This window comes from Ambystoma mexicanum, chromosome 7p (assembly GCF_040938575.1).
Source record: "Ambystoma mexicanum isolate Mex_15411 chromosome 7p, UKY_AmexF1_1, whole genome shotgun sequence".
NCBI lineage: Eukaryota > Metazoa > Chordata > Amphibia > Caudata > Ambystomatidae > Ambystoma > Ambystoma mexicanum.
The window spans coordinates 101,547,745-101,572,921 of NC_090939.1; the positions used below are offsets into that span (position 1 = coordinate 101,547,745).

The 25,177-nt window shown below is 46.0% G+C and overlaps 1 protein-coding gene across 9 annotated transcripts in view; it reads left to right on the forward strand.

Moving 5' to 3' along the window:
- The window catches only part of ATP6V1A (ATPase H+ transporting V1 subunit A), a 1,210,625-nt gene that overhangs the window by 500,276 nt on the left and 685,172 nt on the right, over positions 1–25,177 (forward strand). For all 9 annotated transcript variants that reach the window (XM_069635876.1, XM_069635872.1, XM_069635874.1 and 6 more), the window contains one exon: positions 8,872–9,000. In XM_069635876.1, coding sequence (XP_069491977.1) covers positions 8,872–9,000 — 129 coding nt within the window. The remainder of the gene's footprint in view (positions 1–8,871; positions 9,001–25,177) is intronic.

Here is a 25,177-nt window from a genome sequence, read left to right on the forward strand (position 1 = left end):
CATCAATGCCAATTTCGGCTCTTTTGGGGACATGAGCCCACAACACATAGGACAGTTTTTGTGTACATTACCCCCAGAAGACCTTAATCTGGACTCATTCCCAGAGTGTATGATAGAATGTACCTCTTTCCCTACCGCATCTAAGACGTATTGCTGTCTACCCTGCCCCATCTAGTCAGCACTGTGCGGGAATAGCATATTCTGTCGAGGATCTTAAATTGTATTGGCTGCAGCCGAGCCGCTATTCCCACCTCTCTGGAACATCAGGGCTTCCACCCATTCCTCTGGTTCCAGCCTTCCCAGGTCCCCCTCTCATTTCTCCTTCAGGCGGGTTTTCTCTGCAGTCCCAAATGCTGTGAGCACTTGGTATAATGTTGACCTGACCTTGGCGGCGATGCCCGTTGAGAAAAGATTAGCCTCCAGCTGGGAACTACTTGGGACCTCTCCCAGAGAGGGAAATTGGGCTTTCATGGCATGAGATATTTGCATATAATGGAATCCCTCCCCTGTCGCAGGCCATATTGTCCTTGCTGCTCTTCAAACAGCCAGAGGCGCCCCTCTTGTGTTATATTCACCAGGGTGTCTATTCCTTTCACCGCCTAGCTCTCAAAATAACCCATCTTCAGCAGCTCTTTCAGGTGCGTGTTATGCCAAATGGGCTGGTCAAGAGTTGGTTTTCCGTTCAACCCCATGTCCTGCCTGGTGTGCCTCCACCCACACTTGGCATGTGTGCCTCATCGGCCCGGGCAGGGTCCTCCTGTATCTTGCCCCCGCATATAGTCCCTGTCTGGGTGTCCGGCCTATCTTCTTTTCCACTCTGCTGCGATGTGTGGGAGTAATGATAACCTGTGCAGCCAGTCATTCACCGTCCCCAAGTGGGCTGCCGAGTAATATCTATGCAAGTTAGGCAAGCCTATGCCCCTTCCAATACTGACGGTTGCTGCGTTTTCAGTGCCACCCGCAGCTCTTAATCCCCCTCCCCCTTAGGAGCCCCTCAAGGATCCCTCAATTTCTACAAAGACCTTCTTTGGGATCGGGAGCAGAGTGTTCTGCAGGACTTAGAGAAATGTGGGTTGCGTCAACATCTTAAATAGGGCTGGTTTGCCCAGCAGGGTTAGTGGTAGGGATTGCCAGTGTATGATATCCTGTGCGAACTTGTTCACTACTGGGGTGAGATTGACATGGATGCAATCGGATAAGCATGGGCTAAGGTGAATACCCAGGCATTTGAAGCCTGCAGCTACTATTGTGTATGGGCATTCTTGGGGTATATTTGTTACATCCCCCTGCACTGGAAAAAGGACACATTTTCCCCGTTTATTTTAAACCGGCTAATGCTTTGGTATGCCTGTAATATTCCAGTCAGGACGGGGCATGAGGCCTTTTGGTTACTCCAGTATATTAAGAGGTCGTCTGCATAGAGCAAGACCTTATCTTCCTCACACCAGGGCCATTTGAATCCCTCCCATTTGGGCTTTCCCTGAGCTGTATTGCTAGGGGTTCTATTGCTAGAGTAAACGGCAATGGTGAAAGGAGGCATCCATGCCTCGCCCCAGTTCAAAGGCCCGGGAGGTGACCACATTTACTCTTAACACCGCCTCGGGGGAGGTGTATAGTAAGCAGACCCATGCAAGTTAGTTTCTGCCAAATCCCATTTGACCCATAATTTCCCAAAGCGAGTGATGCCCGTTGAGTGATTTCCCAAAGCGAACGCCTTCTCGAAGTCTATGGCAAGGAGTGCCAGAGTGTCTGGTATTTCAGTTGCCAGACCAGTGGCGAGTTGTGCTGGGCTTAGGTTCATTTGTGTGGATCTGGAGGGCATGGTACTGATGTATCAGCGAGCTGTTTACCCCCAGCAAGCGATTAGCCAGTACTCGGTCAGGATCTTACCCTCCCCATTTATTAAGGATATTGGCCTATATGAGGCACACTGTTCCAGGGATTTACCCATCTTCGGGAGAACCACTATGATAGCCCGCCTGAGGTCATGTGGCAGACCTTCATCATCTTTGCATTGTAGAAAGAAGCGATGCAGAGGACCAATTGCTTTCTCCCTCAGGTGCTTCCATGTCTCTATTGGGAACTCATTACCCGTCTGTAGCTGTGCTATTGCTGCTGAAAATGTATCCTCTGAGATGTCTGCTTCTAACCCCAAAGCTTGTTCAACAAAGCCTTGGGAGAGGCACCTGATCTAGTGCATCCAGCTCACCTACCTCACGGTTCTCATTCCCTGCGCTATAGCGCCTCGTAGTATTGTGCAAAGGCCTCAGCTGTGTCTATATCATTAGTCATTACCTCCCCTTGGGTGTCCCGCAAAGCGCGGACATATCCATTCCCTCTCGTTTCTCCTTTCAAGCCAGGCCAGCATTTTACCCCCTTTATCTCCAGTTTCATGGATTTGACTTTTTCTGGCTGAGTGCGCTTCCCTGGCATTGTCCAGTGCCACATTACGCAGTGTTTCTTGCGCTGTGACCAGTGTCAGCTTGGCCTTCTGTGACCAAGAGGAGAAAAATTCCTCCTCCGCCTGTTGCACTTCCCTCTCAGCCGCCTCCACATCATGGGCGTGCTTCCTACGCTTCACTGCCACCATTGAAAGCGCTATGCCCCCCCCACTCCCTGTAATGTGCTCTTATACCCCTCCCAAATTGTGATTGGGCTGTCGACCATTCCCGTATTTATTTCAAAGTAGTACCCGGTTTTTGCTGCCAGGCCATCCACAAAATCAGGGTCCCGCAGGTAATAAGTGTTGATGGGCCAGCTCCTTTTGGGCTTTGTTGTTCCATTCTTTAGCTCCATGACTAACTGGGAGTAGTCCGATATCCCCCCAGGCCAGATATTTGGCAGATAGTAGCCGATGTGTCATGTTTACTGGGATGAAAAAGTAGTTAATTCTTGACATAGATGCATGTACCCCGGAGAAAAAGGAGTAGCCCCTCTCGGTTGAATGCAGCCATCTCCATGCGTCCAACCACCCAAGAGCCTCTGCGAATGAGCGCAGTTTGGTGCAGGCCGCCGGGTTCCTGGTACCTGTGTATGTCCTGTCTAAGCCCCGGTCCATCACCTCTTTGAAGACCCCTAGCCCCTAGAATCCAAGCATCCGCTTGGCTTTGAAGCGTGAGCCCCTGGAGTTACGCTAAGAGATTAGATGTGAGCGGATGGGGTGTATATACTGCTACCAGTCCCCAAGTGTCACCCCATAACTCCCCCTTTGTCAGAACATAGTGCTCCCTGGGGTCGGACTTCACTTCTGCGTGCTGGAATGGTACCCTCTTGTGCAGAGATATGTGCGTCCCCTTGGGACCCTTAGCAAAATCATCGGGGAAAGCCACCCTGTAGTTGGATCTGAGAAAGAATTTACACTCTGTACCTGCTTAATAAGTCTCAGTAAGAAATACAATGTTAGGGGACAGCCTATTGAGGAACTGTAGGACTAACCTTCTTTTGACACCGGAGTACAACCCATTTACATTCCAGGTCATCACCAAGACTTTCGCATTATGAGCCATCATCCCAGAGAAACCATGCTGCAACCCGGATAATGCCCCCTCTTCCATTCTCTCCCGTGTCCCCCGTTGGCACTCCCCACCTCATGACCACCCCTTGTTGGGTGTCCTTATACGCTGTGTACCTTGTAAACCCAACATCAACCAAAATGAGAGGGGTAGGGAACCCTGTTTCTATTGGTGCTGGATTTCAGTTGTTCATACCTGTTAAGGTAGTGCGCATAGGGTTCCATGTAATAATGTGGCCACAAAAATCTCGCCATGCAAAAATATCGCTGAAAAATGCCTGTTTTTGTGCAACATTTTTGCCCCTGTCCCCATATATATTTACATATATATATATATATATATATATATATATATATATATATATATATATATATATATATATATATATATATATATATATATATATATATATATATATATGGTCACCCATATAATGTTGCCACAACCTTTTCCCGGCGATATTATTTACGGCAACCATATATATGGAGATAATATTAACTGATACCGCGCATAGCACAATCAAAAGATTAAGTTGTGCTAGTTAGCAGGTGTTTGCAGAGTTGATTTTGTTTGCATGAAGTTACTAAAATTAGACCGAGCACCAATGGTGATGCTCACATGAAAAAAGCTGACGTGTGTTTCGACCATCATGTCTTTATCAAGGCTATGTGAAAAGGACAAATCTTGTTCCTCGGTTAAGGGTGCTGGATAGCCACTGTTAGTCCTGCAAAGCCTCCCGATACAAGTTGAGCGGTCTCGGAGATCTGTAGACCATAATCGGGCCAACAACGGTTGACCAACTTTCCCCCCCATACCACCCTGTACTTCTCCTTAACTTAAATCACCTCAACTTAAAGCACCTGTCGCCCTAACACTGCACCAAACGGGTGCTAAAGAACAAAGTCAACCATTCGCAGGGTGCCCGCTGTTGCTGTTCGTGTGACCCTCCGTTTCTGATCTGTAGCCGCTAGAATTGTTTAACCCTGAATGTCTTTGCAGGAGTGTATGCCTGTGCCATATGGGGCGCCAAGTCATCCGTTACACTCTGCCTGCCTCCGGCGTGGATTCTAAGAGCGCTATTTGTTCTGCTGTCTGTGATTCCAACAGAGTTGGGGGAGTGACCCAGGTCTGGTTCTTGTCTGAGTCGCCCCTTCGGTGGCTGATGTCCAGGCGATGAGAGGATGTTAGTTTCGAGCCATAACCATGCCTCCTTTGGATTGTTGAAGAGGTGCACTGTTCGTGGTAGACTTTGTTGCGCCGGGAAGTCCATCGAAGTTGACCGAGGTTCGGAGGACTTCTGTAATCGCTGGAAGCCAGTCGAGTCGTGCTGCTCGACGACCTGAGCTGCAACGCTCCACCTTTGCCTAAGAAACTTAAACTAAAGGCTTCCTTGCCATCGACCTGTAAAAATAGATATTCCTATGACCTGTTGAATGTTGGCTCATGCAGCATATCACTGGCACTCTGCTCTGACTGGCCCATTCTCTAACGTGCTGTATTGTCTGCATCTTAGGGGCAAACTTTTTATTTTAAAGAATATATTTTTTGAGGTTTTCATGAGTATGAAAATAGAAGGCTAAACCATGGGTGAAGTAGAGAGGGTGGGGGGGCGCAGAGGGGAGGATGGTGCAGTTAATTTACATTACCTATTCAAAATCAAATATAGGCCACGTTTCCCTCTACACCTAGAGAGAGAGTGAGTCCAGGCCCAAACCAGTATGTAAAAATGGAAGCAGTTGAACATTGCACACCTGCGGGACAGTCTAAATTGAGAAGGTCACTAAGACTCTGTCCCATATTAGTATAGCTATCTTCTTAGCTGTAGTGCCTTTCAAAGGCACTCTTTCTTAGGTAGTGACTTGCGACATGAAGTCGATTAATTCCTTAAAAAAAGGGTATGGCAAGAGGTTTTCCAATGCCTCATTATTATTCTCCTTGCGTTGGCTACTGCTAGCAGCCTTCGTGTTTCCTGTTGGCAAAGTAATGTAGCTTGAAGTGTTGGTTTTCCCAAGATAGCCAAGCTGCTGTAGACCTCACGTGGGATTTGTAGGACTGTGCGGCTAAACTTCTTTAAATGTTTAGCAGGGGATTGCTGCACGAGTTTGGTTACGTTTGAAAATCTGCTCATTTGGTTGTTTGCCTCTTGATCTCATTGTTTAAGGAAATGTTTTGGCAATGTTTTGGATGGAGATGCTTCAGTATTAGTACAAAAGACCTTTAAAAAAAAAAAGAATAAAAAAAAAGTGATTTATAAAGACCGTTCTGTGTCTCTTTAAATTGGACTGTCAGCCGCGCAGGGGCTGGCACGCACGCCAGGACCCGGAAGCGGCCTCGACGGAGAACGTGTAAAGTCTGTGTGTATATATGTTGGTTTATTTTTGGGGAGTGTGGGGGAGGAGGGATGCTGAAGGATAGGGGTTCGGGCTTTGTTTTGGGGATTCTCTGGAATCTGTTTTGATCATTCTTCGCGCAGTTTTTGGTCTTTTGTGACTCCAGATCCATGCACACTAACCTCCTCATTGCAAATGATACTCTGAAGTTTGTTCAGGGAGTCTGGATTCCCTTCCCCAGTATATAACAGTTTCACTGTGGGAATCTGGACTCACTTTCCCTTCTAGCTACAAGATCTCCCAGTAGGTACCCTGCTCTTGGTACTGGATACAATCTCACAGGCTGCAGAAGCTGAAGGATAATTGCTGCAGTTTAAGGATCATTGTTTCTGTCTGCTATATGACTCTGCACTCACGATACGAGCGTGCAACATTTCAGGAAGGATCTTCCTTCTTTTGCTCTTATTGGAACTTAGCATCACCATCCATAACAGATAACTTGGCCTTGGTTTCGCTCTTGCAATTTGGGCTCTTTATCCTAGGATGCAATGTATTCAGGAACTTATTCTCAGCTTCCAAGTATGCAGTTTTTCCCCTCACAATTGACTGTTGGTGTGCTCAGGGCCCTTCCACACAGTATCCCCATGTGCAGCAGTTAGAGCTCGCAAGTAGTGTCTTTAATTCTCCTGTTACTCTAAGGTGCTTTGTAACCCTTCTTTCTCTGCAGCTTTATTCCGTGGGCCTCTTTGCTTTTTCTCCTTTATCTCACTGCTTTCCCAGTCTGTTTAGATGCGAGTCGGCGGGCAGCGTTCTTTCCCCACTGCCCCCTCGCCATCAATCAGTATTTCCTGTTTGACAAGTTATTCTCGCATCCTAGTCTCCACCGGCGTTGTTTCAGACATCGGCTAATGTTCATGGTGCTGGCCTCGTTCCGCCAGACTGCAAAGGACACTGTATTGCTTGCCTCCCATCATCCCCGTGCCCCTTGCTGCTACTGCGCGGTTAACCGCGCACAGCGTGCTAACTGGGTGGTGGTGGTCACGCCTTTTACTCCCGGTATGTCTTTTCCAGAGGACGGTTGCTGCCGATCGTATTACTCATACTGCAGAGGGCAGCTTTGTGAATATTGCCGATTCATCACACAGAAAAGCAATTTTTTCACACTTTCCTTTGTTATTATGTATTGCTTTTTGGATGGTGTTTTGTCTTTTCCTGGGTTATATTTCTACCCCTGCACTTGAAAGAATTCTAAATGTTTTCCATGCAATTAGTCCCCTCCTCACAGCCTCTACAAATTCCATGCCTTGTTTGTTGCTTTATTCATCATCTTTGTGGGCAGTTGTAATGAGTCACCTGACTGGAAGTGACTCGAGAGTCCGCTGGGAGCTGGGTTTGATCGTTTGGTTCAGGGTGGATCCTTTTCTGTGCTACATGTTTTTTTTTAAATGGAACACATTTGTTTATTTTTTTTAAATGATGTTTTGGTTTACAAAAAGCTTTCACAGCTCGCAATTCAAAATACGCATAGAAAATGACAAATTATCCACTCAAAATCACATACACGGATAAAAAAAAGTTCCAAAAAATCTGCATTCAATTGTCGATAGTCTCAAATACCTCCAAAACAAATCTGTAGAAAGCAAGTATTAAAGAGACATTCTCACCCCACATGAGCCCAAAACATGTCCCCCGAGTAATCTGTTTCCGGCGGGGAGCTGTCTTTAAAGTGTCGTTTTTGGTGTTAGACATGTAGGACAAGTAACCCGGTGTCTTCAAGTCTCAATTGAACCAGAACGTCTACAGAATCGACAGTTCAGGACTTGATCCTGGGGAACTCTACAGTGTCCTATTTGTTCTAATCTAGGCATCTGGTTCAGTCAAAAGCGAAGGAATGTAGTACGCACCTTATTACAAGGAAACAGATGGAAGTACCTAGCTAGATTATGTCTCTTCTTATGAAATCTAGCCTATTCCTTGTAAGTGCTATAGATGTTAAGTTGCTTGATAGTATCAGACCAGTACTGTCTAAACAATAAGAGTTTGGTGGTGGCAGGGCGAGTAACCAGGAACACATTGTTTGTCCTGCGCTGTCAAATTTTAACATGACGTAAGTTCTATGTGGCTGAATATGAATATTCCTGTAAACTCATGAACATCACTGTTCACCTTTTGGAATCCTTCAGTGTTTGATGCCTTTGACAAGAGGGGAGCTGCAGTTTGGATGAGCTGGTTCGAGTACCACATTTCCCATGAGCACCTCTATAATGGAACTTGTGTTATATTCTAAAAACTACTTTTTCCCTTGGACGCCTCTTTTTCTCATCTATATTCTATTCCTCCCTTGTTTCTTTGCTAAGAATGTGCGTCATTAAACAAACGGGGCCTGCCAAAAACCATTTCTTCCCAGTTTGTACACTCATGGGGCAGGTGTCCATTGCAGTCACCCAATGGATACAGGACTTGGGGATTCAGTCACCTGGGCTTAGGTGGTGAGTTGTTCGGACTGACTTGGGAGAGTTTAAGGGGAACTGTGTGTGGCAGGCAACGGTTGGAAATTATAAAATCAGAAGGGGCGAAGGTTTGTGGGTGTGTGCTAAGATCTGTCATGGTGGTGTGAACACTGTAATGGCAAGCACGCTGTGTAGTGCTCGGGACTGGCATAGTCAACGGGGAGTGGGTGGGAGGCAGTGCTAGCACTGGGAACACTTTGTTGCTGTAATGGTCCGAGCGCCTGACATTAAATGTTATCCAGTTTGTGAATGAACTGATGTATTTAATCCACCCTTCCCATGAGACTGTCACCCTTTTCTCTGTAGTGTGACCAACATCTGGGCAGTTGACCATGGTTTGCTATGATCGCATCATCAGTTCCATAAGATTCTTCTCCTTTCCTTTCCTTGCCTCTATCCTGTTATGTACATTTTGACTTTTCCCCCATTTCATGAAAAGGGTGGAGTCTTGCTATACGAATTAGCATAGGCCCCCCTCCACACACCTCTAATGCATGTTTTTGTTTGTCCATCCAACAGTGGTGACTGCCTCCAGCATGGGGGGTGCGGCTATGTATGAATTGGTGCGAGTTGGTCACTCCGAGCTGGTGGGGGAGATCATCAGACTGGAAGGTGAAATGGCGACTATCCAGGTCTACGAAGAAACCTGTATCCTTCATTCATGCTGACTGCGTAGCATACCACAATGGCTTTGTAATTTTACAGAATTGTAGTGGTCTGTTTTTGAGTAACATTTTAATTTGTGTTATTTGATAGTAAAAGATAATTTCAAGCTAATTTAAAAGGATTGGGGAGGATGGTACGTAAGTGTACTTTTTCAGTGCAGTAGTGGGTATTTATCTCTCACTAAGCAGTAGGCATTCCTACTGCCCTTCAGGCCGCATAGCGTGAAGTAGCCCCTAACCCTGTTCAATTGTAGCTACCCTCATTTGCAAATATGGTGCAACAGTAATTTTTTTTTTTAGCTGCTCTTTTCCACCTCCACCGTATTCGTGCAACAGTGTGTGGACAGTGTTGTGCGCGCCAAATAGGCAGACGCCAACCTATCCAGCAGTATTGGGTTAGCTGTTCTCTGCTGCTCCCCAAATAAGTTGGAGTATTGGGGCTGCATCTGTTGGCATGATGGGAACTGCATTCACGCTCAGATGAGTTCTGCAGCAGAGATACCTCAGGTGGTCTTAGTCGCTCACCTAACCAGGCTTGAAATTCTGCTTGGTTTGTGTGGGCTCAAATCTATGCAGGAGTTGCCTAATTCAGTTATGCTTGTAGGTTGTTATAGCTATTAAGTTATGTTACTGGGATTTATCCCACACACTGTTGAAATGTTCATGATCCTCCCTGTGCTCGGGTGGATTGGGTCTGCGGGGAGAAACGAAAAATTGAAGGTTGCGTGGCTGCTGTTAATGGGTGTCGTCTGAAAGTATCTGGGCAATGCTAAAACAGTGGTAGTGTAACAGTTTGCCTCAACTGTGTGTTACATTGTATGTTGGCTAGTGGCCTCCATAACTAAAACGGTGGTGCTGGTGGTGGAAAAAACAGCCAGAAACAATCTCCTGTTTAACTGGCACCAGACATGAGGTGAGACTGCCCCCAGGTATACAAATCTAGAAACCTCTGGTAATTTTAAACTCTTGCCTTTTCTGATGTGCTCTAGGTAAGCACTGTCAATAAGGGTCTTATCCAGCAGCTTAACATTCTTAAAAGGATGCTACCTCTGCATGAAACATCTAGAACCTTGTGCTTTTTGCGGCAGGACTTTTCGTACATGTACACAGGTTATTGATTATACTGCAAAAATCAGGAAACGGGCTTCCAAAATATGCCGAGCTTGAAAAAATATTTAACCAAATCATTCCAGCCTGCCAAGCACTCTTTTGATTCCTTGTAAAGTTATGTATGCATAAAGTAGACATTTCAGTGCATCTTGCACAATGTCTGAGGCTAAAATACTTGAAAAATCTGGCACCTTAATATACCCCAGTATCGAATCCTATTTCGAAAATCTCCTTCTCTGTCAATCCAAGGTCTGAAGAATCAAATGTGACTATATTAGAGTCCAATGTCCCACGCTCTGGTGACATTGGAATAGATTTCAAGGCTCCCTAAAAATACATCTCAGAAATACCCTGGTGCAAGTTTATGGGCAAGACTATTGCACTGCACTTTTCCTTGAAGACTGGGTCTAAACCATTCTCAGTTTCTTTTCATTTTTTGGATTTATAGAGCGCTTTCGCAAGAAAAACGCTGAACAAATAAAAATTGTACAAAAAGAGCAAAGGAAGAATTGCAATATCAAAACATTAAGATGCCAGCAAGTGTTTTGAGAGAGGTCCGAAAAGAGTGCAGAGATGAGGAACAAATGGAGAGGAAGGGCATTCCAAAATTTGCGAGCCAGCATGGTGAACAAATGAAATCGAGAGGAAGCACATGGGGTTTTTGAGTAACGAGAACAAAAAGATTGTGAGCTCAGGGAACGGGTAGGAGTGGAATAAAAGAATGGATTCAAAGTCTAGCTAGGCAATGGACTGTAATGCCTCTGAGATAGAAGCTCGATTGGGAAGCCGGAAAGGAGTACAAATAGCAGAATTAGTGATGGAGTGCAGGTGAGCAAGAAGATGGGCGGGAAGACCAAGCAGCAAGGCTGAACAATAATCAAGGTTAGAAAGAACCAAGTAAGAAAGAAGAAGCTTAGTGACGGAGAATGTGAAGAGAGGACAAATTTTCCGAATGTTAAAAAGCTGGAAGCGATGGGATCTAGAAGTAGCAGAGATGTGGAACTCAAAAGTTAGAGTAAGAAAATGCCTCCATGATTTTGAGCTGAGGAGAAGAGGGATGATGAAGGGTGGAGGAAGAATTGAGGATGAGAAAGAGAAGAAGAAATAGAGGAAGGAGGAAAGAGGATTTCCTTTTTAGATGAATTAAGTTGGAGGAACTGCAAATTCATCCAAGATTGGACTGCTTGAAGACAATTGTAAACTTCGAATGGATTGTGTCCTCCCACAAATTCCTCATTTTATGATAATATCTGCAGGTGCTTTGGATTTTTTTTTCCTATGGGGGCGCGTTGTGTTCTGTCTCGTCGAGTCGATGTCCCTCGAGGGCCTCCGTTCGACGCCATCATCGGTATAAATGCTGCACGCAGCGCCCGTTTGCTTCAGTTCCATTTTTCCGAGCGAACGCTTTGAAGAATTGCAGCACGCTTCGGTTCTTTAGTGAACTTGGTCTGCTATTTTTGATCAACGAAAATGTCTTTGACGTTGGTTCCATCAACGCCTAAGACGGGCTTCAATAAGTCCCAAGACTGTGGATCGAAGATGCTGATCACCGACCCCCCACGGCATATGTCTGTGGTATCTTGGTACCGGTCACCGTACCTCCGACTGTAACTCGTTTCAGGCGATGACTGAAAAAGGCTCTGAGGGAGCGTAAACTTAAACTGGCGGTGGGAAGGTTGACTTCGAAGTCTCCTTAGAAGAGCTCAAAGAAAATCTGATGAGTCGAGAGATTCTCCTTGACCCAAAATAACAAAGATGTCGAGCGAGAAGTCGATCGCGCCATTCTTCTTCGAAGAAGGCCAAGAAACAGTGTCACAGGTCACCTTCGACCTCTAGTGATTCCTCGGCTGAGGAAATAAAACACCCAACTAAGTCGCACTCCCCAGCTAAATGGGATGCATTTCGTAAAGAAATGCTTAAAATCTTTGAGAATGCGTCCCGACCCCCTCAAAGACAAGCAGAAAGCTCATGCCCCTGTCGCTCTGCATCAAGACGGCAAAGGGAGTCGAAGACGAAATCAATAAAATCTACGACTCCGAGCCATAAGCCGGAACTGCATCGAGAAAAATCTCGATCCGACAAAAAATCGCAGAGAAATCGCAGAGGGCTTCGACAAGTCAGGAGTAGTTCCTTCGAAAAAGCATAAAAAGTCAGCAACTCTGATGCCCCCGCTAACGCCATCAGCGTCGGAACAGTCAATGCGTTGAAGTCGAACCACCAAAATCGACTGTCAGTCGTCGATTTCTTCGAAATTGTCGAAGCCAATAGTAACTCGGGAAAAGGTTTTCAAACCCTTGCCATAGAAATACTTTAAGTCGTTAAACTCAATCTATTACGACAATGAGTCTTCAGATGAAAAGACACCACCATTTGGGTTACAATATGGCACCCCTAATGTGCCAGAGGAGTCAATTTAAAAATAATCTAGGTTAAGACTTGTATGATAACCTGCAATCAGCCAGTAGTATAAGCCAGATCCTACTGACAATCCTGACTTCTCATATAGGCAGCTAATGATCAAGGTGGTCAAATTTATAGGTTGGCGCAGGCCTACACCTTCTTTCGAGCAGGATGACCTGACAAATATTTTGGATCAGGGTCCCCAAAGAGATTCAATTTTACCTTTTCACGTTGCTGTACAGAAAAGGATCTCAACAAATTGGGAGTTACGAGAAACTGCAGCTTCAGTAAATAGAATTTTTGCAAAGTTATATAGGCCATGCAGCAGTGACCGAGGACTTAACAAAAACCCCAATACCAGAATGTTTGGTGGTTCAAGCTGCTACATCTACTGAGCAATCTACACACCCCTCTATCCCTCCCGATAGGGATGATAAGAGAGTGAATGCCTGGGCAAGAACAAGATTTACTGCTGGAAGTATGGCTTAAAAATCAACTAACCCAACTTGTGTCTTGTCAATGTTTACGTTTACCCTGTGGGACTGCATAGCTATGGCATCTGACCACGTCCCAGAAGGTGAAGAAAGAGACTTCTTCCTTGCGATCATCAAGGATGGTAGGAGAAGAATGTGTAAATGCCTCGTCCGGTGTGGATTCTGCAGACAGCATCATCAGATCCATGACAACTAACAGCGTTGCGCAGATTTGGGTGGTTGAGGCAGTCCGGATTTGCACCAGATGTGCAGTCTAGACTCCTCAATATGCCCTTTGACTGCTCTAGGCTTTTTGGCAGCAAGGCCGAGGAAGGTTTGGAAAAGCTGCAGACCTCGAAAGCGGCGGCTAAATCGCCATTAGACAGCCTCACACTACTACTCCGGTTCATCATCTTGGAGGGGTAAGTCCTTTCGATTCTACTCCTCAGTTGGAAGAGGAAAAGCCAGTCCAAGAGGTCAGAGAAAATTTGCTTGTGGTGGACGAGGGAGAGGTGCTAATTCAGCCCAAGCAACAGCAGTTTTTTTCACTCTCAGGCCTTGACTCAAAAGACTCCAGTGGAAGAAAGACTTACTCAGCATCTGAAAGACTTTTTTTTTAGTAGACAAGGATAGGTCACTGACACGACGATGGAGACAACAAGATTTGATATTGGGTCTCCTTATTGCTAGTTTCTCATTGACCTTAACCTGATTTTTATGTTTTTTATGATTTGTGTGAAAACTGAGTACAAATGAAGGTTGGATAGGGGGAATCCTTTGACCATCCCTTTTAGATGGGCGATGCATCATCCGCTGCCCAGGGAGAGATTTAAGAAGAAAATAGGGAGAGTGTTCATCCAGTAGGGACATCTAGTATGAATGTGCAAGAGTGAAAAATATTGTTTGCAGTCATATGCAATTCATGTGTTCTCTGTAACCGTTCTTTAGTGGTAAAACGTTGTCCTTTAACGGTTGGAAAGCAAGTTAGACTTAGAGTCTACAATATATTTAGCCCTAAGTGTGTTTTTTACTCAGACCTTCTGAACATGTTAATCTGCCCGCCTATGCGTCTCCCACAAAGAGAGGACCTTCTATCGCAAGAGGGTCTGGTTCTCCATCCAGAGGTCATGACTCTCAACCTTCAGGCATGGTTTCTGAGAGGTTGAGATACAAGGATTGGGACCTCCTCGATGACGTAATGGAGATCTTGTTTTCTGCCCGAAGGCCAGCAACAAAATCTTTGAACCGCTGCCATTGGAGCAAGTTCAGCAGTTGGTGCAGGGATAAGAATGTAGTTCCCTTTCTATGCGATAGACCCGTGGTGCCTTCTAATTTGCTGCATTTGGCAAATCTGGGGCTCCAGATTGGAACAATTAAAGATTACCTCACTGCACTTTTCAAGTGCTTTTCAGAGGAAGATTCATATTTTTAAATCCCTCCTGATTGATCAATTCCTTAAAGGTCTTTCTAGCGTATTTCCACCAGTTCCATTCGAAGTCCCTGTATGGGATCTTAACCTGGTGTTAAAATTTCTAACATGCATTCCTTTTGAGCCAATACACTCATGCCCATTACGACTGTTATCCCTGAAAACTGTTTTGCTAATAGCAATAACATCAGCCTGCAGGGAAAGCGAGTTGCAGGCTCTTTCCTGTAAACCCCCACATACAGCTTTCCATAAAGGCAAGGTTGTTCTCAGGGTAAAACCTTCTTTTCTACCTACAGTAGTCTCAGACTTCCACTTGACGCAAAAGATCACTTTGCCAACTTTCTATCCACCTCCTCATCCTGGAAAGGAGGAGGAAAGATTACATAGGCTGGACCCAAAAAGTTCTTGGTTTGTATATATCAAGAATGGCTAAATTCTGTCAAAATTATTATTCATTGGCCAAACAGGCCTTAAATTGGGTTTAGCTGTGACAAAACCGACCCTATCCAGATGGATTATCCTGGCTATTGAGGAATGTTACAGGTTAGTGGGCAAAGACCCGCCGGAAGGATTGAGAGCACATTCCACAAGGGACATGACAACCTCTGCTGCTCTTCAAAGAGGTGTTCCACTCAGACATTTGTGCAGCAGCCACTTGGTCATCTGTTCACACGTTTGTGAAACATTACTGCCTGGGTTCATCTCCCTGTCAAAAAGGACAATTTGGAAAAACAGGCTTTCATTCAGTCCATGATAACAATTGAGACAACATATAATTCGTACTCCCACTACCAAATTATTACTGCGTTGTGAGTCTGTCATAAGATGAGGAATATGTGGGAGGACTCAATCCATTTGAAGAACAAGTTACTTATCGCTGGTAACATTCTTTCGATTGGATATTCTTCCCACGTATTACTCTTTGCCCCTCCCAGCCTACCCTGCCGTACAATTTACGTGTCTTTACACTTTACGCTTTCCTGGAGCCTACGGTCCATGGTACGCCTGGTACTTCCTCTAGAGGAGGTGGAAAACCAGAACTGAAGCCAACTGGTGCTGCATGCGCTATTTATACTGTCGACAGTCGAACGGAGGCCCTTGAGGGACATCGACCCAACGATATGGCACACTGCGCCCCCTGTCAAAAAACATTTCAGAAGCAGTTGAATGAAGCTGGAAGGATAATTATCATAAGATGAGGAATGCGTGTGAGGAACATCCAATTGAAAGAATGTTACCAGGCGTGAGTAATCTGTTCGTTATTGTGATGGGAGTCTGAGAAAGCAGAAAAAGATCTGAGTATCGTCGGCGTAGAAGTTATATGATTGGCCAAATGGTACAATGATACAGGCAAGCGCAGCAGTGTAGAGGGAAAACAGGAGAGGCCCGAGTACAGAGCCTTGTGGAACACTGTCTTTAAGAGGGGGCAGAGATGAAAGGTGCCCAGCCCAGGAAATGGAGAAAGAACGATCCCGAATATCAGAGCAAAACCAGTTGAGAACAGAACTAGTTATACTAAGAGAAGAGACGGAGCGAGAGGGAGGAGGAGGACAGGAGAACGGAGTGATCCACAGCGTCGAAGACAGCACAAAGATATAGAAGAATGAGAACAGAGGAGAGTTTAGAATGACAAGCAGAAAATAGAGCGTTGGAGACAGCAAGTAGAGCAGACTCTGTAGAATGAAGTGGCCGAAACCTGGATTGAAAAGGGGGAAAAAAGAGTTGCGATCTTAATAGGTAGAGAGTTGAGAATGGAGTCCCACAGGCGACTTCACCTTTTCAGTGAGAAAAGTAGCAAAGTGAGAAGAGTTTAAAGGAGAATTGAGTGAGGGATCGGGCACGAGGGAGCGAGAAAGCTGTATTGTAGGAAGAGTGGAGACCATATAAAACCTGCTGAGTGTTAAGATTTTTTACATTTGTGCTCAGCATGGCAAAGCGCACACCAGAGTAGGGTGAGATCGGGAGTTAGCAGAGGTTGGGGTCGGGTGGGTGGGTTATTGGGTTGTAAGAGGATTCAAAGTAGTGGAATGAGCAGAATTAAAAGATGAGAAAGCAGAGTCTACGGACTGAATGGCAAAGTCCGAGGGGGGCGAGATGACACGAGTGAGTGAACAAAGTCAGAGGGAATGAAACTGCAAAGATTGCAACAAAGGAGCATACAGGAATTGTTGAGGATAGGAGGAACGGGAGGAGTGAAATGAAAGTGAAGGAGAGTGATCAGAAGACTGAAAGGGTAGATTGACAACAGCAGATGCTGATTAGTCGGATGCAAAGATAAGATCAAGAAAAACCCGGTGATGTGAGAGGGAGGAGAGTGATACTGTGAGAGATGATAGGAGTCAAGTAAAGAAAGACATTTGCAGGAAAGTGAGTAGAGGAAAGATGAAAATTGAAGTCTCCAAGAATAAAAAACAAAGTCCAGAGTCGGGAGAGAAGAGCATCAAGGTCCTCGCAGAACTAAGTGAGAGGACCAGGACGACGATGGATAGTAAGAAAAGCAATGGGAGAAGGGTGACTGAAGCGACAAAAATTATATTCATATGAAGGGAAGGTCTGTAAAGTACTAAGAGGTGGGAAGGAGGGGTAAAGGCAGGGTGGAAGAGGCTACCACTGCCACCTCCTATCCCTGAAGCACGAGATGAATGAGAGAAAGCAGAAGTGAGGGAAGCTGCAGTGTCGGAAGGCGAGATCCATGTTTCTGTGAGGCAAAGAAATTGCAGGTGGAGATCAAGAAAGTTATCAACGATGAGATGTGATTTATTACAAACAGAACACGCGTTCAGGAGACCAATAGAGTAAGAGCGAGGGGAAAAGAGAGTATGGAACCTCAACAAGGTTATTAGGATTCCGAGTAGGGTCCCGAGGAGAGGTGTACAAAGAATGCGGTGTAACACAGCTAAGATGTTGATACATGAATAACAAGTGGTAGGCAAAATATAAAAGAGAATAATGACCAAAGGAGAATTTCAATAGCTGAACCATGTTACCATGAACCAGTAAGGCAACCTGAAGATAAAGGCCACAGCTAAATGTGAGAATAGAGGAAGACCTAGTGAGAAACAAAAGGAGACACAAATAGAAGGTAAACTGGTCAGCAGGCCCTAACAGGGCCATATAGGGAGGGAAAATGTAAGCGGTCCTTAGATGGTCGCCTTTAGTACCGCCATGGGCGAGGATGCCCAAGGGAGTGTGAAGAAATTGGAGTGTAAAGTGAAATAGGGGTCATGTGAGAGCTTTTTTGTGACCCAGTTTTCAAAGCGGGAATGGGTGGAGCAATCCCTCGGCTCAGGACCTGTGGTGGTGAAGTGGCCCACTGCTGTGAGGACTGTCAGAGCAGCGCGCCCTCAGCGGTAAGAGTCACAGGCAGGAGCAGCCAGAATGCGAGGTTTTGGAGGTGAATTAATTCTCTCCCCTTGCTGCTTTGGCCCGTCCCACATCACATCACTGGGATTTCAGTTCAGACAGCACATATTGGCAGCAATCAATCTTCATACTTTTAAAAACTGGGGGCCAAAATGGAGTCTGCAGTATGGCTAATGTCTCAGCTTTTTGAAGAGGCGTTATGTAGGTGTTTGGAACCTTTGGCTCTCCAGATTCTTTGGACTACAATTCCCATCAGGCCTCCCAGCATCTCCAGTGGTGAGGGATCATGGGAGTTGTAGTCCAAAACATATGGACAGTTGCAGATTGTAGACCTCCGCTTTAGGGGGACATGCTGCTGCCATAGAAAGTACCTTGAGTATGGTTAATTTTTTTTTAGAATCTCTATTGGGATACGGTTCTGGGAATCTAACCTTGGTGTATCTGCTGAGACCGCTGGATGCACCCTAGCTTATGAGACCTTACAAAAGACATGCCTGGTTAAAGAACTCCGGCTTTAAACCCGAAACTCGGGCCTCTCTCATCAACAAGCCAGTGGAAGATTCCGACCTCTTTGGAAAGGCTCTTGACACCCTGGAGACGGCTAGAAAAAGAACACGAAACACTAAAGTCGCTTAGCCAGTTAACAACTAAACCTTTCCACCAACGTGGAGGCTCTAACTCATGCCGGTCCTTTCGTGGCCAATCTTTATCCCGTTCTCCCCAAGGACAATATGGCTCAGGGATACACCCCCGGTCCTTCGGCCAAGGCTCATCTGGTAGCCAGCAATACCAACAAAGAGGCCTTTGTAGGGGCAAGGGTAGAGGCAGGAACTGTACTCCTAGATGCTCCCCAGCCTCAACCTCAAAGTGGCTCGCCGGTACGGATCCCCTCCCACGCTTACCCGCTCGGGGGGTCTCTTGTCACATCCATGCCTGAGAGGGGATCACATCAGACCAGTGGGTGCTAAACAGCGGTTTCTCTGGCCAACTCGATACCACCCACTGAGAAGCAGACGGCTGTAAGAGGTTCAGGTCCTGCTGGAAAAGGGCACCCTAGAAGTCATCCCCATTCTCCAGGTAAACAAGGGTATTTATTCGGTGTGCTTGCTTGTACCCAAAAAGGAAATCACCATGCGCAATGTCTTAGACCTGCGCCCAGCGAAGAAGTATGTCAAACTTCAAAAATTCAGGATGACAACACTTCAGGAGGTAATCCCACTGCTGCAGCAGGGGTATTACATTGCCACATTGGACATGAACGATGCATACTTTCATGTTTCAGTGTTGCCAGCACACAGAAAGTACCTCAGGTTCATGATAGAGGATACCCACTATTAGTTCAAGATTCTCCCCTTCGGCATTGCCTCAGCACCACGGGTATTCACAAAGGTACTGGCGGTAGTAGCTGCTCACCTGCGGAGGCAGTCCATCCCAGTCTAACCATACCTCGACGACTGGCTCCTAACAGGGGATTCGTATGGAACATGCCAAACCAATACCCAGAAGACGGTACATCTCCTCTTCAACCTAGGTTTCTCTGTCAACGAGAACAAATCCAGTCTAAACCCCAATCAAGTCAAACAGTTTCTGGGGGCTCTGATTCGGACCAAAGGTGGCCTCGTCTTTCCCTCCAATGAGAGGGTTCAAAACATACTGTTGCAGATCCCTCACTATGTAGCCTGTCACCAGGTGACCGTACGCAGGTGACCGTACGCAAAGCCATGGGACTGTTGGGGATGATGGCTACCTGCGTCTACCTAGTTCCTCACGCTCGTCTGCGCATGCGCCCCATGCAAGAGTAGATCTCGAGCCACTGGTGTCAGGCCAGCGGCCAGTTGGACGATCTAGTGGTTGTCTCCGCAGCCCTGGTTCAGTTTCTGCAGTGGTGGTCAAGGAAAACCTTGTGCAGGGGAAAACCTTCACCTCCCCCCCCCCCCGCCCGCCCGCAGTAGAAGCTACTCTCACCACAGACTCATCTCTGACAGGGTGGGGAGCTCTCCTTCAACAGACGATAGCATCCAATTACATCAACCTGTTGGAACTGCTAGCAGTGTTCATGGCCCTGAAGGCCTTCCAGGCACAGCTGCAGGGGAACACAGTTCTAGCCCTCACGGCCATGTATTACCTAAACAAACAAGGGGGCACTTACTCTCCAGGGCTGTCCAAACTGTCCCAGAATATATGGAAGTGGTGTTGGGCAAGAATTGTATGTAGTAACCCTGTGCAAGACTACACAACACTTGTCCTCTTGGTATTAGGTAACCCAACTTTTGGTATAGGTCTGTACTACACAAGTTGGTAGTGTGACTGAGCAGCTAGGCTGATCTCCAGAGGGGTCAATGCGAGTTGTAGAGTTGTAGCAATAAAATTCGCAAATACAAGTAACCAAGTAACACTTCCACTCAAGGTTTCAGCTATACATAGTTATTTATTTAACGTCAGTTTTTAAAAAAGGGCAATATATGTAACAATCAAATATACTTTGATATACTTTTCCAGAATCAACACAAAGCTAGTAGATACTCTTTTGAAATGCTTTTTACACACTTCCTACACCAGGAGGTGACTTCACTAACGAGGACAGCAATGGCATTTATATATCATTAGTACACTTTGTAAATTCTGAGGTTTGTAGAATGGAAAGGTTAAAGGAATGAAAAAGGTTAACAGGTTCTCAGGGCATTTGAGTATACTCAAATCTTCCAGTGAAGCCTAGACAAAACCTTTCCCAGCAGTAATAGTTAAAAAACAAGATATCACCTCTGAGAGACAGAAAATGTCAGTCAAATGGACTAGAAGAGTCTGTAGGGAGCCAGGACAGCCAAAGTCCATTGGAGCACAGTCTATGGAGCTGAGGCACTTCGTAGTTAATAAAGGTCTTGCACAAAAGTTTTGGAAGAAAAATCACTGCAGGGTCACAAGCTGTTAACCTTGTGGAAGGTAGAGCAGAAATCAACTCTAGCAAAGTAGCTACTGCAAGCTTCACGCTTGAACTTAGAAGAGCAAAGCAAGAGACAGTACCTCTGGTTAGAAAAGTGGTCAAGCTGGCTTCTGTCTGGTTGCAGCGATGCAGATCCTGGGTATCTGAGCTTTAGTTGTGGGGACAAGAGGGAAGACGTCTGGAGGCAGCAATTTGAAGATCGGCCGTAGCTAAAGACTCTTTTCGGCTCAGCAGCACTTTGCGGATTCAGCTCACGGTAAACAGCACCACTGCGGTCTTGGATACCGGTTGAGCTTCCTTCACTCCTTGAGTTTTGCACTCTGGTGAGGTGACTCGAGCTCTGGTCGTCCTGTTTCTGGAGGGTCCTTGGGGTACTACTGGAGCTTCTGGCTGGATTGCAGATGTTGCACTAGAGTACGGATTTCTCGACCCCTGGCACTCTGTTTCTGCAACAGCAAAAAAGTAGAGCCAACCAGGGAGGATGGTCCAGTGGAGTTCGTCTCAGGGTTTGTTGGTCCCACTAACCCAAGGGAAGAAGTCCCTTTCAGAGCTTCTCTTGTCTATTAGAAAAAGGATTTTCGGCACAGCAGCAGGGCTTCACCAGGCAATTCGAAGGTCCAGGAGGATGCAGCAAGCTTTGTTCACGGTTTCTTGGGTGTTCTTCCCAGTAGTGGACTCTGCTTCCAGTCCCAAACCCTCGCCGTTTAAGCAGGTTTCTCCCATTCATGCACAGCCTAGGCTATCACTCAAACAGCAGGGTGGCTGTCCTGGTGGAAGGACAGCCAGCCAGTCAGGACTGGGTGCATTCAGGCATTCCTAAAGACACAGGACAGGGGAGTATCTGGAACCTCGCTGACTTCCTGCCCTTCCAGACCCACTGGAGCCACAGGCGGATTTCAGTACTGAAGCCCGCCAAAGGCAAAACAAACAAAAGGGCTGAAACCTGGCTTGGCATACAGAGTAAAACCCAAGAAAGACCTCACAAACAGAAAATGGTGAAAAAAGACGGGCCATTTTGACAAAATGGTCACCCATGGGTGCTATACTGCAGCTGAGGATTCAGCCTGTGGTAGAAAAGCACAATGATAGGAACACTTAAACCACTGCCACCAGCCATTTCAAATAGTGAGGATAACTTAAAGATGTTACATGAGTAGGTAGAATAAGGGGCTACTAAGTAACCCCCCAGCACTCCACATAAGATGGGGTGTGCTGGACCAACAAAGAGAAAAGGTAAGCAAAGTAAATTTCACCTTACTATTCTTGGGAATCGTAGTTCACCCAAGAAAAGGTATTTAAAGCTTGAGAAATCTGAAGGATTGATCTGTGACACTGTGCTGAAGGTGCTCTGTGTCACCATACAAAAAGTAGATGCCTTTGGAGTTTGTCAGACTCCAAAAACAAAGGAAACCTATTATCCAAATCGGGTCAAAACACACGAAAGAGTGAGAAAAAGGGCTCACTCACTCAAGGGTAAAAATTAAAAAGTCCTAAAGTCCAGCAAAATGTCTAGGGGTCTCTAAGGTTGAAGGGAATTAGCACAGAAATGAGAATTCTGTCTAAAAAGTGGGCTCTCGAACACAAAATGTTCCCCCTTTCACATGTTCCTGGGGGACTCAATCTTCTGGCTGACGTACTCAGCAGAGACTTCCCCCTACCCGTAGAGCACGAGTAGGGACTACAGGAGGACATTGTACTCAACGTCTTTGCTGAATGGGGCTTCCCAGAGATCGACTTATTCACCAGTCTCGAATGCCCAATGCCCAGATTTCGCATCTAGGTACCATCGGAACCGCTCCAAGGGGAACGGTCGTTGGATAGCATGGTTTGGGAAATTTGTCTATGCTTTTCCGACAACTCCCCTGCTCCACAGAATAGTGCACAAGATTCACCAAGAGTCAGTCAAGATGATTCTGTTGGCCGCTATGTGGGCCCGCCAACCTTTGTTCTCCCATCTCATGGCGGTGTCGGTCTCCCCTCCCAGGAACCTGCGGTCCCCGTACAACAGGGGGAAACACTACATCCATGCCCTCAAACTCTCAATTTAGCAGCCTGGCTCCTGAAATCATAGATTTCGGGCACGTCCAGCTCCCTCAAAGATGCATGGACATACTCCGAAGCACGGAATCCTAACACCATCACCAACGTCTTTTTCAAGTGATGCCATAACCTGTGTTCGGTCCTTCCTAGCCAACCGTACAATGAGTCTTCTCCCCATCAGCAGCTGCTGATCCCATACAATGAATGACGACAAAACAGAGTTACTGATCCTAGGCTCAGAGATGGCCATTAAAAAACTTAATCCCAGCTACGCCGCCTTCAACATTGACAATACCGTCATCAAAGTGATGCCCTCAGTTAAAACATTAGGCTTCTACCTGGACTCCGCACTTACCCTTAAGAAGCAAGTCAACTCACTAGCATCATCAGCATATACATGCAAACTGATCTGAGCCTGCAGACCATTCCTCTCTGAAACTAACTGCATTACCCTGGCCAACACCCTCATAATATCCAGATTGGATTATTGCAATGCCATGTACGCGGGAGCCATTCAGTATTTTATTGACAAGTTGCAAAGACTTCAAAACAATGACCTTAGAGCAGCCCTAAATATCCCCTGCAGAGACCACATCTCTACATTCAGAAGAGACGTCCACTGGCTTAGGATTTTAGGATCCTCCTTAAAACTCTCTCTCTCTCTCGTCCAAATGTCTGAACAACATAGCTCCACCCTATGTTGTAGAAAGAATAAACAAGAGACTCGCTGCCCGCCCCATGAGATCTGCCAATGTCCACACTCTAGAGATCCCTAGATTTAAACGCACTACAGCTGGCAGCTCCAGTTTCACAGTCATAGCCGCGCAATCCTGGAATGCTCTCCCCTTAGATCTCAGAACGGACCAACATTACTCCAGATTTAGATGGAAAGACCTCACCTGGATACAAACGAACAACTCCTAAACGTACTGCGTTTGACTCCTAAACTCATCTCTTCCTGTACTCATACCATGACTGCACTTGCTACCTAATGTTTGTCAGGCCTTACCGTTCTCAATGTGTCTGCTACTACTGCACCTGTCGACTGGAATCTTGTAATACCTTTATGTGACCACTAGTCTCTGTGTAAACTATGTGGCAATAATTCTGTGTATTTCCTGTATGTATGTACCCTATTTACTGTGTAACCAACCTTTACGTATACTTGTAACGCTGCGCCCAGCTACCTGAGGGTTTGGTGCGCTTTATCAAATAAATAAACAAACAAAACCAGGCATTGCTACTTCAGCAAATGGAAGCGCTTTGTCATATGGTAATCCTATTGAATGCTCACCTAAAGATATCGTCCTTTACCTGACTCACCGGTTAGATTCAGACTGGTTTTCAATTCTCTTAAAGGCTATATGGCTGCGCTTTCGGCATACACCATGTCCCAGAGCAAGGTTTCATGGGGGAAACTTCCTGTAATGAAAGCCTTTATGGAAGGGGTAAAGAGATATCATCCCCCCATTACAACCTAGCTCCTCGGTGGGACATGAATGTTGTTCTTACCAGACTAATGGGGCCTCCATTTGAACCAATTGACAAGGCTAGCCTTAAAGCACTCTGCTACAAGACCGCCTTCTCAGTGGGGATTCCTTCTAGAAGGAGAGTTGGTGAACTGCAGGCACTTTCAGTTCAGGATCCGTTTGTCACGATTCACAAAGACAAAGTGGTTTTGTGCACACACCCCAGCTTTGTGCCCAAATTCATCTCAAAGTTCCATATAAACCAGTCAATAGAGCTACCCACCTTTTTTCAGAACCCCACCTGGCGGAAAGAAGCCTCCACACACTAGATGTGAGGAGAGCGGTTATCTACTATTTGGAAAAGAGAAAGCTACTAAGAAAAATAATCCAGTTCTTTGTCTCAGTGGCAGCTGGTAGAGAAGGGGACCCCGTCTCTAAATCGGCTGTTTCTATGTGGATCGTTAACTGCATCACACTGTTTTACACTCTTGCCAAGAGAGATCTACCCTTCACGCCTAGAGCACACCCTACTATGGGCTACCATAGCATTCATTGCAAAACTTCCCTTTGGTTCCATTTACATAGCAGCAACACCTTTACACAACACTGCTGCCGAGTTATACATGCTCTAGATCTGATTCTCCCATGCGCCCACCCTTCCTCCCCTCGTGTAGTAGAAGGAACTTAGACCTCTTACACCTTCTCTCTTATGTACTCGCTCACACTTACTATAAGGCTCCCTCACTGCAGAAAACACAACCAGAGGGACCTCTGCGCATGAGGGATTTTGGGTACACTACACGTCACATTGGGGATAGTGTTAGTCACGCCCATGTTGACGCCCCTTTTCGATCTTCAAAAGAAAGATGCAATACTATGCGATTACCGCTAGGTGTCGGACTATATGCACAGCATGTGAATTTAAGCCGATACAA